At 40.0% G+C, this 18,043-nt stretch overlaps 1 protein-coding gene and 1 pseudogene across 4 annotated transcripts in view; one reads left to right on the top strand and one right to left on the bottom strand.

The window, feature by feature from the left end:
• The window catches only part of DPY19L4 (dpy-19 like 4), a 59,320-nt gene extending 46,937 nt beyond the window's left edge, over positions 1-12,383 (bottom strand). For 2 of the 4 annotated variants that reach the window (XM_027131424.1, XM_027131425.1), the window contains exons 1-2: positions 12,254-12,383; positions 6,470-6,580 (exon numbers count right to left, since the gene is read on the bottom strand). In XM_027131424.1, the coding sequence (XP_026987225.1) occupies positions 6,470-6,580; positions 12,254-12,269 (127 nt within the window). In that variant the 5' untranslated portion in view covers positions 12,270-12,383. Of the gene's footprint in view, positions 1-6,469; positions 6,581-7,038; positions 7,083-11,255; positions 11,333-12,253 lie in introns of those variants that run through there. The other 2 variants (XM_027131427.1, XM_027131426.1) reach the window with 2 other exon arrangements.
• LOC113633328 (nucleosome assembly protein 1-like 1 pseudogene) lies at positions 3,293-4,645 on the top strand (annotated as a pseudogene).
• Positions 12,384-18,043: the final 5,660 nt, after the last annotated feature.

Below are 18,043 nucleotides of genomic sequence, written 5' to 3'. Positions count from 1 at the left end.
CTGTGCTCCGCAACGGGAGAGGCCACAACAGTGAGGGGCCCGCATACCAAAAAAAAAAAAAAAAAAAAATGACAGTTAATTAAAGCAATGTTGACACAATGTAAACTATAAACAGACTAATAAAAAAACTTACCTACCATGGCAATTTGGTAAAAGTGCTACAAAGTTTCTAAATATGTATCTTTTTCTGTTTTTTTTAAAATTAAGTCTTCGACAATGACAAATTAATCCTAATTATCAAGGGCTATTACAAAAAATATATTCAACCAAATCTTATATATAAATGCTTTACCTTAGTGCTATTTTGTTTATGAAAGATTTTGTAAAGAGTCAAAGCTGGAATCAAGCTATCAGTGTTTGGTATAAGTGTATATATTTTAGAGAAAATAAAGAGCTCTGGGCCCTGGAAATTATTTATTAAAACATTATCACGGGGGCTTCCCTGGTGGCGCAGTGGTTGAGAGTCCGCCTGCCAATGCAGGGGACACGGGTTCGTGCCCCGGTCCGGGAAGATCCCACATGCCGCGAAGCGGCTGAGCCTGCGCGTCCGGAGCCTGCGTGTCCGGAGCCTGTGCTCCGCAACGCGAGAGGCCACAGCAGTGAGAGGCCCACATACCGCAAAAAAAAAAAAAATTATCACGGGGGACTTCCCTGGTGGCTTAAGAACCCGTCTGCCAATGCAGGGGACATGGGTTCGATCCCTGGTCTGGGAAGATCCCACATGCTGCGGAGCAACTAAGCCTGCATGCCACGACTACTGAGCCCGCGAGCCGCAACTACTAAAGCCCGCGCACCTAGAGCCCGTGCTCCTCAACAAGAGAAGCCACCACAATGAGAAGGTCATGCACCACAACGAAGTATAGCCCCCATTCGCCGCAACTAGAGAAAGCCCGCGTGTAGCAACGAAGATCCAATGCAGCCAAAAATAAATAAATAATAAGTAAATTTATATAAAAAAATTATCATGGGCCTGGTGGCCTAGTGGTTAGGATTCCAGGCTTTCACTGCCGTGGCTCAACCAGCATTCAATCCCCGGTCGGGGAACTGAGATCGGCAAGCCACACGGCCAAAAGAAAAAAAAAATTGTAGGATTCAATTTCACAAAAAGTAAAAACAAGAAAGGAAAAAGTATAAATACATTGAAAAAAATATAGGCAGTACTTGCCAAAATTTTAAGAATAGTTATTATCTACTGGAATTATGCATATATTTTTACTATACTTATCTCTATTTTCACATTTTCTACCCTAAAAATATATTTTTGTAATCAGGGGAAAATACTATTTTATAGGACCTATCTCTAAATTGTTTAAATACCTTCCTTATACTGTATTTTCCAAAACGTTTTAAATGATCACTCTTATTAGTCAGCTTTGCTGTAGTAAAAAAGTGACCCCCATATTACCAGTGGCTTACAGAACATATATTTAATTCTCATTCATGTTACTGTGGTTTTGGGGTCAGCAGTCACTCTCCACTCAATTCCAGACTTCAGATTAGCTGTGGCTCTTCTTGTATCTTCAGAATTCCAGAATGGGATCAGTCCCTATTTGGGACATGCTGTTCTCATTACAAAGGAAAAGAGCAGCAGAACAGACAAAAACATACAATGCCTCTTATAATTTCTGGTCAGAACTAGTACACTGCTACTTCCACTCACATTCCATTGGCCCAGGAAAGTCACATGGATAAACCTGACAACGGGGTAGGGAAGTATACTCCACTTCAGAGAGGCAATCCAAATCACATGGTAATGGGAAGGAATGTACAATCCACTTTCAGGGCAGGGAGAAAACATTTGGAAACAATAGAAGGATCCACCAGGATTTGCCCCAATAGTCACAAATGTCTACTTCCCTCCCAAAGGCAAAACACACTCACTCCTTCTCAAGAAAGATACCCTTAGAGCAGCTTACTCAGCCTGCTTTCTGCATGTAGAAAGTTAGGGACTCATACATCATTTTAAGACATGAATAGTTGTGTCCTTAATCTAGGCTGGCAGTTCTTTTGACAGTATGTCTTTCTCAAAGCTTAGCCAGCAATTCTCCTAGGTTTTTACCTAAGAGAAATAAAAATAGACGTCCACAAAAAGATTCGTACAAGTATTCACAGCAGCCTTATTCATAATAGCAGAATACTGGAAATTACTCAAATGTCCAATAGGAAAAGCAAGAACACTTACAGCAAGAAGAATGAATCTCAAAATGATTATATTTTTAAAGGATAATATATTGAGCTAAGTGAAAGAATCCAGGCACAAGGACATATATGTTGTATGACTCCATTTATATGAAATTCTAGAACATGCAAAGTTAATCAATATTGAAAAATATCAGAAGAGTGGTTGTTTTGGGGGGTACAGGGAAAATCTCCTGGAAAGGGACACAAAAGAACTTTCTGGGATAAGGGAATGTTATGTATCTTAGTTGTAGTCAAGTACCCAAACTCATTTCATTAAATACCTATGATTCTGTGCATTTTTTTTTAAGCAGGGCTTTCTTTTCTATTTATTTATTTATTTATTTATGGCTAAGTTGGGTCTTCGTTGCTGCACACAAGCTTTCTCTAGTGGTGGCAAGCAGGGGCTACTCTTTGTTGTGGTGCACGGGCTTCTCATTGCGGTGGCTTCTCTTGTTGTGAAGCACAGGCTCTAGGCGTGCAGGGTTCAGTAGTTGTGGCACACGGGCTCAGTAGTTGTGACTCATGGGCTCTAGAGCACAGGCTCAGTAGCTGTGGCGCACGGGCTTGGCTGCTCCGCGGCATGTGGTATCTTCCCGGACCAGGGCTTGAACCCCTGTCCCCTGAATTGGCAGGCTGATTATTAACCACTGCGCCACCAGGGAAGCCCTGATTCTGTGCATTTTATGACATGTTAGTTATATCTTAATTTTTTTAAATTAAATCATTCATTTTTGCAAAGAAAAGACAATTTTGTTGGCTTTTTACCTACTTGATTCCAGTCAACTCCATACTCCAATAACTATACCCACAATTCTTCTAGATAAGCCTCTCTCAAAGATTTAACTACAAGTATTTTGAGCTTATGAAGCTTTGTTTATTTGTCACATAAAGCCACACCCTTTGTTCTTTTTCCCTGAGTGCTTTATTCAACTGAATGGAGTTAGTAGGAGCTACTTTAATCCATTCATACATTTTAACAAACTATGTGACAGTCATGCCCTTGATTTGGGCGTTGCCCTAAGGATTCATCTTAATCAGCCTTTGTTACTTAAAGTATTTCTCAATTTTATTGAATATTTTTTCCTAGTTGAAAAGACAAACAATACTAATTTCAACACTACAAGCCCCAGAAATTTTGGATTCCTATTTTCCTCTTCTTTCCTGACTGCAAATGGGCCAATTCTGTTCTCATGTGTCTCTTTCCTGTAATCAAAAGTAGCTGATAGCTTCTGCTCCTCCCACCGCCGCCCTGAGTCACTGCCTGCACACCTCTGGCCGCCTGGCTCCCCCTGCTAGCCACTGATATTTGGCATTCATACAACATGGCAGACATCGACAACTTGTCTAGGGTAGTTAAAAGATGTGTGAATGCTCTCAAAAACCTTCAAGTTAAATGTGCACAGATAGAAGCCAAGTTCTATGAGGAAGTTCATGATCTTGAAAGAAGGTATGCTGTTCCCTATCAGCCTCTATTTGATAAGTGATTTGAGATCATTATGCCATTTATGAACCTATAGAAGAAGAATGTGAATGGAAACCAGATGAGGAAGATAAAATTTCGGAGGAGCTAAAATAAAAGGCCAAGATTGTAGATTAGAAAAAGGATGAAGAAAAAGAAGACCCCAAGAGAATTCCTGAATTTTGGCTGACCATGTTTAAGAATGTTGACTTGGTCAGTGATATGGTTCAGGAACGGGATGAACCTATTCTGAAGCACTTGAAAGATATTGAAGTGAAGTTCTCAGATGCTGGTCAGCCTATGAGTTTTGTCTTAGAATTTCACTTTGAACCCAATGAATATTTGACAAATGAAGGGCTGACAAAGACATATAGGATGAGGTCAGAACCAGATGATTCTGATCCTTTTTCTTTTGATGGACCAGAAATTATGGGTTGTACAGTGTGCCAGATAGATTGGAAAAAAGGGAAGAATGTCACTTTGAAAACCATTAAGAAGAAACAGAAACATAAGGGATGTGGGACAATTCATACTGTGACCAAAAAAGTTTCTAATGACTCTTTCTTTAATGTTTTTGCCCCTCCTGAAGTTCCTGAGAGTGGAGATCTGGATGATGGCTGAAGCTATCCTTGCTGTGGACTTTGAAATTGGTCACTTTTTACGTGAGCATATAATCCCAAGATCAGTGTTATACTTTACTGGAGAAGCTATTGAAGATGATGATGATTATGATGAAGAGGGTGAAGAAGCAGATGAGGAAGGGGAAGAAGAAGGAGATGAGGAAAATAATCCAGACTATGACCCAAAGAAGGATCAAAACCCAGCAGAGTGCAAGCAGCAGTGAAGCAGGATATATGTGGCCTTGAGGATAACCTGCACTGGTCTATCTTCTGCTTCCCTGGAAAGGATGAATTTACATCATTTGACAAGCCTATTTCAAGTTTTTTGTTGTCTGTTTGTTTGCTCGTTTTTGTTTTTTGCAGTCTAAAATAAAAATGTCAAAAAGAAAAAAAGCTGCTGATAATCAAGGTACTCTAGTAATATTCTGTTTGTGATCTTGTTACCTAAAATAATTTAAAAATTAGTATTAAAATTGCAACTATTCACAGGAAACAGTTTTATAAAATGTTTTGTCACGCAGATGGATTATTATTTTCCAGCTCCCAAAAAGTTTTCTTGCTGCTAACCTTTGAACTAGATCTGTAGGTGACTCACTGCCTTTATCTTATGTGAGCAAATTTATATAAATGGCCCCTGAACTCCCTATGGGAAAGAATCTATTTACGAAAGCTGTTCAGCTCCTAAGGATGGCATATTCTCCAAAGCCACTTTCAGATATGGTTCAGAAGGATAACAGAAACGGAAGGACCTCCAGAGGATGAAGCCAAGGATGACAAAGAACAATGAACTGGGAAACTACTTCCAAGGAAAACAACTAGGGCCTAATCAAGAAACATTCCCCAGAGGAGGAAGACCTCATATTTACCTAGTAGGATTTCAAAATTGCTATGGACCAGTGGTTAATGTGTCTCTCACTCTTCCTCTTTCTGAATGGAAGCATTTATTTTGATATCATATCCTCATCCAAAAGTGTATAATGAGTAGAGGGGGCATGTGCTTTGCTAAGAAAAGCCTGCTTACAAGGCAGGCTCTTGGCAGGCATCTGGGAACCTGGATTTCAAAAGGGTTCCCACCATTTTCTAATGAGTGGTTTACTGTGCCTAACTTATTTGTGCAAACAGTGTGGTTCATACCTACTGCTTTCCTTCTGGGAATCTAGAATTTTCCTATGCATTAAGCAGAGGCTACATGACCAGCCACCAGTAAAAACCCTGAGCAGAGCTGCTAATAAGCTTCCCAGGTAGAAAAACCCACAAATGTCACAATTTGATGCTGAAGGAATTATGTATGTCCTATGTGACTTGGAAGCTTCTGCCTAGTTTCTTGCAGTCTTTAGCCCATAGGTCCTTTCTCTTTGCTGATTTTCTTTTGTATTGTTCACTGTAATAAATTACAGCTGTGAGTATGAATAAATTCTGAGACCTGTGACTCCTCCTAATCTCTGAACATGGTGGTGTTCTTGGGGACCCCTGACACAGAGCAGATAACTTGTCTTTTTAATTCATAGGTCTCTGGATTGAATGAGTCATAGCTGACCCTGATGAAGATAACAAGACCTTGGGCTTCAAGACTGATGCCCTGACTGGATAACACTGGGTGTCTTCCTTGGGGTCGGGGAGGTACCAAGTATATTTTGTCTGAGGGAGACAAGTAAATATTTATGACCAAAAGGCCAGAATGTGGTAGACTTATTCTTATTCCCAACTATTTTGTCCTTTCCTATAAAAAGATTTTTCATCCCTGCCTATTACCATGTGACTTGCCATGCTTCCCTGTAGTCAACTAAACTTCTCCATCCCACTGTCTAGATTGATTATATGACTTGGTTGGGCCAACAGAATGTGAGTACAAGTGACAGTGTGCCAGTTCAGCAGAAATTTTAAGAGGTACTGCATGACTCTGCCTGTTCTCCTGCTCTTTTTCTCTGCCACAAGAAAAACATATCCCAAATAGGGATTATGCCTTCATGACATGAAGCTACATCAGCCAACCTACAGCCACAACATGTAATGTTGATCATAAATAAATGTTTTTTGTAAGCCAGTGAGACTTAGGAATTGTTCTGCAGCAAAACCTAATGCAAGTTGACCAATATCACCACATACTTAAGATAAAATATGTTTATACTTTGAAATATTAATGTAAAATATATTACCTAACGTAACTATTTTTGTAATAGCATAAAAACTCCAAATCTCTCTAACTTACGTTTTGGAACTCTTTCAGGAATTGCTGTATTGTTGATTTTCTCTTCTTTGGCAGATTCTTTATTTTCTGAAGACTTTGGCTTTTTTCTTTGGTGCAGTTCTATAGTTGGTCCTTAAAATATTTGAAAAGTTATTGCAATGTATGTATCAAATTATTCTGTCTATATCTCAAACTGATTTACTTTTATTATACTTAGGTAAAAGTCCCATGAAGAACTATTTGTACCAAAGATAACTTTCTTCGTAAGTATTTTAGCACTTCCCGCAAAACTTTCCTTTCCTACATACAAAAAGACAGTATTAGTTCTGCCTCCAACTCGTGCTTTCATAGTCCTACTGATAAACTGAGCTCTTCTCCTGAGATGATGCTATTTTCAAAATATCCCAAAATAAGTAAACTCTTTTCCAGAATGACTGGAGAACAAAGTGTTATTTAATAAATTAGCTTATTATTCTAGTTACCTGAGAGTATAACATGCATCATTCATGAGTTAACGATTTTTTTAAATAAAAATAAAATACATTGATCATAAAACTATACTTCATTTTTTTAAAATAAATTTTATTTACTTATTTATTTTTGTCTGCATTGGGTCTGCATTGCTGCACGTGGGTTTTCTCTAGTTGCGGTGAGCAGGGGCTACTCTCATTGCGATGGCTTCTTTTGTTGCAGAGCACAGGCTCTAGGTACGAGGGCTTCAGTAGTTGTAGCACACGGGCTCAGTAGTTGTGGCTCATGGGCTCTAGAGCGCAGCCTCAGCAGTTGTGGCTCACAGGCTTACTGCTCCGCAGCATGTGGGATCTTCCCGGACCAGGGCTCGACCCATGTCCCCTGTATTGGCAGGCGGATTCTTAACAACTGCACCACCAGGGAAGTCCTATACTTCATTTTTTTAAATAATCCTGAAGGTTCTGGAGAATTTCACAGTATCATTCAACAGTCTTAGAGATTTAGGTATTGGAAAACAGGCTGAACCTATAAAAATCCCTATATTTGGGAAACTCTCAGAAATTTTCCCAAAATTAGAGTATCTACTCTTTCTATACCCAATTAAAAAAATGTAATGCAGAAAGTACCTCGAAATCAGTAAACTAAATTCTAAATTAAACAGGAATTTACGATATTCAACTTAACTACTTTTCCTCCCTAGAGTTAATTATGAGGTAGACTATGTCATGTAGATATAGGATACTATGATGGGCTGTCAAGGTTTCAGGTGGTACAAGAACTTATCTCCTTCTAATAGAAGCAGAGAAGAGTTTTTTCTTTTTTCTTAGTAATGGCTTAAGGCTAGGAAAAATGAGCCTAAAAAGAGGAGTTAAAAAAGGAGAAATGAATCAGCTACTGTTGCTGATGATCAGATGGCTGATTCTCTAACTTTACTGTGGAAAATGAGTAAAATGGATTTTAAAGTAGCTTCAAAGCAAATTCACGTTTGCTAAAATATCTTTAAACACTGACACACTGAGGGAAAAACTACTGTATATTTAGTGGATTCTGTCTGACTAGTTAATTTTTAACCATTTCTATACTATTTATCATTTATTTTATAATCATGTTAAGTAGTAAAGTCAGTGAATACATTACAAAATGACATTATTAGAAAAGCCATACCATGGATATTGAGTATTTTTGCATACAAATCTGGGACAACTAATAAATATTATTATATTCCTTCTTCATGATTTCCGTTTAATTTTCCCCCGCTATGGGTTAAAGCAAAAGTTAGAAGCATTCAACAAGAATGAAAATTTATGTAAAGCCAAATGAAGTCTTCAAATGCAAGTTATTATTTTAAATTTTATTAAAAAAGAATACATGGAAAAAATATAACCACCAGACATATACTTAGTAGATACACGTGCATGATTAAACACATTAACAGTACTGGATTAAAAAATTTTAATTGGGTAATTTCAGAAATCAAGTTAACAAATCTACTGAGGAAGTTAACAAATTATGTGACCAATGGGTTAGATAGGGCTTTTTTTATTACAGTCTAAAAGCACACATTTAAGATAAAGATAATTTGGGAAGGAAGGGGATATTCACATAAAGTGTTCTTTACAAAAAGCTATTATTTTTCTTTTTAAAAAAATTCTCTATAAAATCAATCACTTTACAAGGATTTTAATAAAGTGTTCTCTGTGCACATAAATGGTTTTTTTGTTTGGTTTGGTTTTTGGTTTTGGCCGCACTGCGCAGCATGCAGGATCTTAGTCCCCTGACCAGGCATGGAACCTGTGCCCCCTGCAGTGGAAGCACAGAGTCTTAACCATTGGACCACCAGGGAATTTAACAAAAATTTTGCACAGAACCCCATTATTTATGAAGTATATAAATCTTAATCAGTCATCTCTCAGGAATCTATATTAGCAATGTTTATCATACAAATAAATAATCTGTAAAGGATCTATAATACTGTATTTTCTTTATTATTATTTTTTTGGCCGTGCTGCACAGCTTGTGCGATCTTAGTTCCCTGACCAGGGACTGAACCCGCAGAGTGAAAGCGTAGAGTCCTAACCACTGGACTGCCAGGGAATTCCAATACTATATTTTCCTGATTCTAAGAAGCCTATATTTTAAGATACTATTTGATGTTTTTCAAGGGGAAAATTGGCACTACCATGTTAAATATGTGCATTGGTTTTAAGACATGGCAATTTCAGTGGCATTAAACTGTGGGAGAAAAAAGTACTACTTGGGAAATACAGTCAACTTTTTAACCAATCCCTTCAATCTTGTCCCTAAATTTTTTGCCTGTGACCTTAAATCAAAACTGACTGGATGCAAACTTTACCTCATTTCCTTTATATTGATCTTTTAACTTCATAATTGATAAACAAAGCCCAGAATCTTTAAGTGGGTAAGTAACAAAGGCCAAAGCTATGTACAAACTAGATTATTAATCCTGATAGGAAAGCTCTGGGATAGAATTCAGGTTTCCTTTTCACTATCTTATACTTTTAGCATTGTAAAGAAAAAGTCAAAGTAGTAAATCAACTATATTTCAATTAAAAAAAAAAAAAAAAAAGAGTGACTTCCCTGGTGGCACAGTGGTAAAGAATCCTCCTTCCAACGCAGGGGAAGCAGGTTCCATCCCTGATCGGGAAACTAGGATCCCACATGCCACGGGCAACTAAGCCTGCGCGCCACAACTACTGAGCCCACGCACCCTGGAGCCTGTGCGACAACTAGAGAGAAAACCCACACGCCACAACTAGACAGAAGCCCGCACACTACAAAGAAAGATCCCACATGCCTCAACGAAGACCCCACGTGCCGCAATTAAGACCCAACAGCCAAAATAAAGGAAGAAAAAACAAAAGAATCTAACCATATCAAAAATAAAGAATAAAAGAAAAAGTCAAATAAATAAAAATGATAACATAGCCACAAAAATAACCTGCTATTTCAGTCTCTGGCTCAGTGATCTTCACATAAGATAGTTAACAGGGCTACAAATAGGCTTGCAAATGTCCATCTAGACTATACATAGCAACTTCCAAGTGAATTATGAACATTACTCTGCTCAAGGCTATCACTTCTTTCTTTGCTCTAACATATCTTCCAGGAAACATAAATATAAATACCATGACCCTCTACAGCATGAAGAGAAGATGAGATTTCCCAAAGAGTATTTACTTAGAGAAAAGTGGGACAATGAAGAGGATCCAAGTGAATGTGAATGATAAGCAAAAAGCGATATAGAGAACATCTGGATACAAGTAAAATAGACTATTTAGTCTAATTTTAACACAGTGAATACAGATAACATGCATTTTATTTATTTACTTATTTATTGCGGTACGCAGGCCTCTCACTGTTGTGGCCTCTCCCGTTGCGGAGCACAGGCTCCAGACGCGCAGGCTCAGCGGCCATGGCTCACGGGCCCAGCCGCTTCGCGGCATGTGGGATCTTCCCGGACCGAGGCACGAACCCGTGTCCTCTGCATCGGCAGGCAGACTCTCAACCACTGCGCCACCAGGGAAGCCCAATAACATGCATTTTGAAAAAAAGTATAGAGTGCCTAATAAATGGAAAGTACTCAGAAAAATGCGTAGGACATAGACATGTTTACTATAAATATCATTACTAGATTACAATAAATGAGAATTACTCACTCATTGTTGACTATTATATCCCAGTACCTAACACATTAGACAGTCAAATATTTATGGAATTAAAAACTCTGTTGAATAAACTTTAACAAAACTTCAATCCATTAATTGTTCCAAGATGTATTTCATTGCTTTGGATTATCTGTAATTCTACAAACAAAAATCATTTTTCATTTTATATCACAGAATTAAATTTCACAAACGTGTATAGTTTGTGAAACCATAACTGGTTCTACATCATACCTACTTGGTTAGGTGTAACTATAACCTCTTAAAACAATTTCTCATTTGCATGATATATAATATTAAAGACTTTTAGTACTGCAGTATTAATTTTTTTATGCTTTAACTTAAGTGCTCATGGAAACATATAAGCTAGCTCATCAACCTACCCCTAGAGATTTGCAGTTAATCAGAAAAGGAAAAAATATCAAAAAATGTATTACATATACTGCAACCAAAGATAAAACCAAGGCAACAAACAGAATTACCTTCTTCCTTACCAACTACAAAGAGTTTTGGTTTTGAAGCTGTTTTTAGGTAGAGTGTCTTAAATTTAGATCAGTTTTAACACAGAAAACTTAAGGAAGATGAGGCAAATATGAAGCAAGAGGGAGCACAGGGACAGAACAGCAAGACACAGAACAGCAAACAATTCTTACAATTAATTTTTTTAAATTGCTTTCCACTGAATTCTTGAAACTCCCTTCTTCCACTCTTGGTTCAGTAAGGCTTCAATCTAAACAGATCACATTCACAAGTCCCCTCAATAAGGTAAAAAGTCATGTTTTCCAAAAGGATGAAAAATCTAACTGCTCAGTCAAGAGACACCATTATACCTATGCCTGAAAGTAGCATGCCTATCATGAAGATATCATGACACGAATGTTTCCTATAACATCTCTCACTAGCTAAGTTCCTCCCAACTCCGCATTTTTATCTCATACCTATCGATTTCTATGAATAATTTTCTTGGCATTGGCCCTGAAGGGGCATGAAAAGCTTTCTCCAGCCCACCCACTTTCACCCAGAAGTACTCCTGGCTTCCAGATGCCCCGAAAACCACTTACATCCCTTCTCCCTTTGCCATCTCGCCCTAACCTGTAACTGAACTTGACCTTCTTCAGTTTCTGCTTGCTCATGCCCTCCCAATCCACCTTATCACGTCTACCCCAAACCCTTGCCTCTGTTTGTCCCCTTGGCCTGCGGCTCCTCTCACCGGTGATGACTTTGTATTTGTCAGAATCCACAGACCTCTAAAGAGCGCACTCAGACTGAGGGGCATTTGGTTAAACAACTATCCCTCTCGAAAATGCATTCAGTACCTAAACCTACATCTTCTAAACCAAAGTATGTCCCCCACCCCCATCAGTCATCTGCTCACAGCCCTCCCTCTCCATCACTCCCCACACGGGTTTCTCTCTTCCTACACGATTCCCAACTTCAAGCTCCACTTTCGCTTCCCACTAGAGCCGACACAACTTCGGGCTATTTACTCCGCTCCTTCTGAATTTCTCCACACACCTCCCCCCGCCGCCCCGCTCTTTCCCGCCGGACCGCCGCGGCCGCCCGCAGCCCCGGCCTCCGGGGCCCTCGAGCCCCCGCCCCCTTTCCCGAGACCTCGGGCGACAGTAGGCGCGCTGGACCCCAGGGAGGTCACCTTCTTCCTCCGCCATCGTCCCCGCGGAGGCCGGGGCGCCCCTCCGGCTCCCGCGCGGCTCAGAGTCTCCCGCCCTCCGTGTTGCGGAACCCCTCGGCCTCCCCAGGCCCGCTCCCGGCCGCCGCGCCCCCACTTCCTGACCCGCCCCCCTCCGGTGTCGCGGCCAACCGCGTCCCCCTGGGCGGCCCTGGAACCAGAGTGCCGGGAGCGGAGGGCGGCCGGAGCGTTTGGCGAGCGCGCGTGGTCCTGCGCAGGCCGGAAGGTGGCTCTACGCGAAGTGGCACCGCCCACTGCTGGTGCTCCGGGACCGCTCCCCCGGCTCCCCGCCCCCCACGGGAGGCGAGTGCGGGCGTCCAGCTGCCTCCCCTTTCCTCGCCCGTCCTCACAGTAAAGGTGGGCGCCCGAGCGGGCTTTCTGGGGCCTTTGTGGGTGGACTCAGGTAGTCAAGAGAATATCCAGATCCAGCCCGCATACCCGCCCCATTTTACAGAGAGGAAACTGAGGTGCAGCGAGTGTAAGTCACAAAACTAGTCGAAGCCAGAACTGGAACCCAGGGCTCCTGCGTCCTCCTGGTGCTTTCAGAGCGAGGCAAAACCCTCTGGGTTGACGCGTTGGTTTAGTAAGCCGCTAGACATCTACAGGAAAGAAGCTTGTACTTGGAACTTAGTGTTTTTAACCACCCAAACTGGTTAGACAAATGTATTTGCATGATATTATTTTGAAAACAGTAATACTTATGGTCAGTGCGGGGGAGAGGTGCGTTTAGATATTCCACAACAATGGAACATAGTTTTAACTTGTTATACTGTTTGCCTTCACTTTTATTATATCTGGCATTCTCCAAATATACCAGGATCTATCTCCCTCAACAGTACTAAGAAGTAATTTAGGAACTGACAAAATGCCCATTATAGAACGAGAGGAAAAAGGCGTTCTTAGCAGGCAACAAGAGTCTCCTTCCTTTATCAAGTTAGGATATTTGGGGAGAAGCTATCAGTTTTCAGTGCTGTGCAAAAACAGTTCCAGGAACTCTTTTTATGCCTTTGGTTGCATGTAAATATGTCTTGCCTGTCAAACAGCACTGGACCAGGAGTTAGAAACATGGATGGAAGATACCAGTTGCCCAGAAAAGGCCTGGGTCAAAGCAGAGAGAACAAAACTGTTGGTCTTTGAAAACCACAAGAGCCCACGTACACAGCAGCAGATTTCAGCGTCCAGCTTATCAGATGATAAGCAGGCAGAGCTCCACCTCATGCGAGAACAATACAGTGGCCACTGAGGGCCACTGTTTTCCAAGTCTAGGGTCTTGAGGTGATGACCATTCCTCCCATAGTTCCTTCATGATCACCTCAAGGACTTAATTGTAAATTTAAGTATAATTTAAATTATACTGCATGCTCTATACAGTAGTGGAGACAGAGAAAAAAATAGCTTCTCAAAATCAAATGGAAACATGCAAGAAGAGAGATAAATATTCAGTCTTTAGATACTAATCAGTGGAATCGTGATTGTGTTCCCTAGTAGAAACATTCTTCCTTTGAACCCTAAACTTCAACATAAGAATAATGAGAATGGGTCATTTTATCCCTGAACCAGTGTAATTTTACTATGAGAAAAATAAGAGATTTTTTGTTCAAAATATCAACTCATCCAAAAAGATGTACCCCTAACTGCTCAAGATGTTGCCTTGCAGCTGGCCGTATAGCTGAGCGTTCAGTAAGTCATTCCATAAGTCGATAAGACCAGCTGCTTCCAGATAATAATGCACATAGCTAGTGGACACATGGTCCTAAGATAACTTCCGATTCGAATTTGATTGACCATTTTACGACTGCAAACCATGGGCTGCTAGTTTCCCATCCAGAATTTGAAGGGTCATTTCATTATCCTTTGCCTCATCTTGACCAATCCTAAACACCTCAAATTTTCTCAAATGGTCTTTTATTTACAGTCCACTCTCAAAGAACAATATGATTTTCGGCCTCCTCTCTAGAAGTTTGAGGACCCCTTTAGTATGCAGTAGATATTTTTAGGGATTGATGTGAAATGCTTTGTTGTAAGTCTTTTAAGAAAATGTAGATTAGGAAGCTATTGTAGTAAACTGGGTTTAAAAAAGTAAAGTCTTGAAATAAGGCAATGGAAATAAAAATGTTCAAAGAGAAGGGATTCAAAAGATGCTGGAGGTAAATTTACAGGGCCTAGTGACAAATTGGATGTGATAAATGATGAGTTGAAATGATTCCTAAGGTTTCTATCTTAAAATTAAATATGTGCCTTCTGTGTGCCAAGTAGTTTGTTACCAGGATATGAGACAAATATAAAACAAAAGCCCCTGAAGACTTACCTACTTGAAACCAAAAAAGTACAGGCGAAGTCTATTTCAAAAACATTCTTCTATCCAATGCGTCACCTTATTACTAGTAACAGAATAATTAGTGTGAAATCTTTGCATTAGTTCAGCTCTTCTTCTGTTAAAGATATGGAACTCTGATTCATCTTTATTATGTCATAAATTTGTAATTATCCATTGATGAACATATTTAAATTATTTTCAAACACCATCTCCTTTGTGAAGTCTGAACCAAATATGATCAATTCATCTTTGAAAACACATAACACTCTTACCACCATTATATCCTGGCTTGTATTTTGGTCATGTTTTATACCGTTGTTTCAACTCTTTGAAACACATTGTAGACAAATATTTTGGTAATTGACTTAAAAGTTGTTGACAATAGTATTAGCTGTGGGTGTCTTAGAAGACCAACGTGATAAGCTGTATATTTTGCACTATCAACGAGAACTATGATTTGAAGCCGTTTTGTCTTAGCTTGTCACTAGTTCTACTTGTGACTGTGGATTAACTTTTTTTTTTGCGATACGCGGGCCTCTCACCGTTGTGGCCTCTCCCGTTGCGGAGCAGAGGCTCCGGACGCGCAGGCTCAGCGGCCATGGCTCACGGGCCCAGCCGCTCCACGGTATGTGGGATCTTCCCGGACCGGGGCACGAACCCGTGTCCCCTGCATCGACAGGCGGACTCCCAACCACTGCGCCACCAGGGAAGCCCGGATTAATTTTCTTCTCTACCTTTTCTGTAAAAAAGGGGATAAGGGGCTGCACTTATCAGTTGCTCCTGCAGTTATTTCTCAAGCAGGCCTCACTTCTTCCTCATTGTTTGAAGCTATGCGTCAGTGCCTCCTGAGTATATTTGCTCTATTATCACTCCTAAGGATCTGCTGTCTTCCTTTTCCACTGACTGGGAGAACTACTATCATACAAACCAACAGAGTCAAACTGGGAACCATATAATCCTCCCTAGTGGGACACATTGAACAATGTGTGTTCTATTTAGATATTTTTGAATTAACATATTAAGCATCTTAGGACATTTTCTAAAGTAGGTTTTTTTCCTACAGTTAAAACTCCTCCAGGAAGAGACTTTTTTTTTTACCAAATTGATCATATGAAATAATATTCATAAATAAAGAAAAACATTGTTGGTACTAAGCGGCCTATTATCAAGATTTTCCCAGGCAAAGCTATTTTAGTAGACAAAGGTTGCTGACTTTGGACCAAGTTTCCATCCTCTCTTCTTTCAGATAAGTAAGCCCTCCAAATATTTGTGAAATTTAGTTGAATTGACTATTAGAATTGCCAGGTAATATAGGACACTTTAGTACATGTTCCATGCAATATTTGGGCCAGACTTAAGCTAAAAATTATTTGTTGTGTATTTGAAATTTCCATTTAATTGAGTATCCTGCTTTTGGTTTGATTTTTTGTTCCTCTGTTGACCCTATTTATGGATTGAGACTGCCCCCTCAATGCTAGGAGCTCCCTAGCATTGACTACTCTTAGGCCTTCTGGGCACATGTAAATAACAGATTGAATTCTTTCGCACGATAGAGGAAAGGTAGTTAGATAGCAGATGGATTCTGAGTACCTCAATTATTAATTCAGGAAAGAATCTGCCATTCCTAATGCCCTGATACATGAAATTGCTTCTGCTGTCTTCCCACCCTACAAAGGGCTCCAGCTAGAACTGGATGGGTCTAGTGCAGTCCTGGAGCTGCCATTGAACCACTTCTTAGTCAACCAGCCAGTGCAGATGCTTGACTGGGCATATCTAGACCTGCTGTTTGGAGGACTAATCACACTTCCAAAGTATTGGTATCTTAAAACCAAAAGCATACAGTGATTGTGGGGGGGAAAATACTTCCCACCAATTATGACTTATCACCATAACAATTTGTGTGTAACAGAGTAATGGCCATGATATTTTTTTAATACAGTAAAAAAACAAAAAGCTGTTCATCGATTATGACATGATTTAAATATAGATATATTTTTAAAATCTTGTTGGAATCCTAGATAGGCACTCTGGTTGAGAATTGGAGATGGCAGAAGCAGCTGAAATCATGTTTAGGTAAATTTCACACCAAACTCTCTCTTTGGATGTGAAAGGCAACTCTCTGAATTTGTACCTCAGTGTAAAAAGCATACTGTTAATAACTAGATTAATACTAACATTTTAAACATTTTTAAACGGTGCTAAAGAAAAACAATTTTTGATTTTTAACATTTAAATTTGTAAACAACTCTAAAAGAAAACTGTACAAAGCACATTAGTTTTCACCAGCAGGAATGAACATACATTAATTCATTCAATAGGTATTTATTGTGTATATCCCAAGGGCTGGCTAGTCACTAAGGATACAGGGGGAAAGAAGACACATTTTACCTTGATGGAAGTTACAACATGGGGAGCAGATTATAGGGAGATCTTACAGAGTCTAGTGAGTCAGGAAAGGCCTTCCTCAGAAAAGTAAGATTTCTGCATAGCAGTCAGTGAAGAGAGGAATAACAGGAAAAAAATGTGTTTCAGGCAGAGGAAACAAAAAGTGCATCATTCCTGCGAAGAACTGGAAAAGGTACAACAAAGTGTAGAGCGCGAGAGGAAGAGTGCCTTGAAAAAAGCTCAAGAGGTAGGCAAGAGTCAGCTCATGCAATAGCATGCGGTCATACATTTGGGTATTTTTTCCTACAGCAAATGGAAACCTTTAATAAAAAGATTTTAAGGGCACATAATCACTTTGTTGTCTTCTTATCACACATGCACACAAAAAATAAAGAGGGTGGGAGGAAACTTTTGGAGGTAATAGATATTGGTGGCATTGATTGTGGTGATGGTTTCACTAGTATAGCCTTATCTCCAAGGACTCACCAAGTTGTGTATGCTAAATAAGTACAGCTTTTTATATCTCAATAATACCTCAGTAAAGTGGTTTAAAAAAACATGTAATCAGATCTGTGTTTTTAATTTAAAAGATTGTTCTTTTAAAAAAACATACTGGCAAGAGAGGAAAGCAGAATTTGATATAAAGAATCCAATACTGAGGCAAAGAACCAGTGAGAGTTACTGATGACTAGGATGGTGAGGGAAGGAAGTTAAGAATGGCTTTCTTGGGCTTCCCTGGTGGCGCAGTGGTTGAGAGTCCGCCTGCCGATACAGGGGACACGGGTTCATGCCCCACATGCCGCGGAGCGGCTGGGCCCGTGAGCCATGGCCGCTGAGCCTGCGCGTCCGGAGCCTGTGCTCCACAGCGGGAGAGGCCACAACAGTGAGAGGCCCGCGTACCGCAAAAAAAAAAAAAAAAAAAGGCTTTCTTACCTTTAATACCTGGTGGTATGCGGTGCTGTTTCCTGAAGTAAAGAGAACACAAGGACCAGCAGGTTTTTGGACACAGAAAGATATGTTCTTTTTTAACATGTTGAAATTGAAACGCCCAG

Source organism: Aethalodelphis obliquidens, unplaced genomic scaffold (genome assembly GCF_003676395.1).
Source record: "Aethalodelphis obliquidens isolate GAN/ISIS:26980383/991018 unplaced genomic scaffold, ASM367639v1 scaffold39, whole genome shotgun sequence".
Classification (NCBI taxonomy): domain Eukaryota; kingdom Metazoa; phylum Chordata; class Mammalia; order Artiodactyla; family Delphinidae; genus Aethalodelphis; species Aethalodelphis obliquidens.
This window is presented reverse-complemented; position numbering and strand designations above follow the sequence as displayed.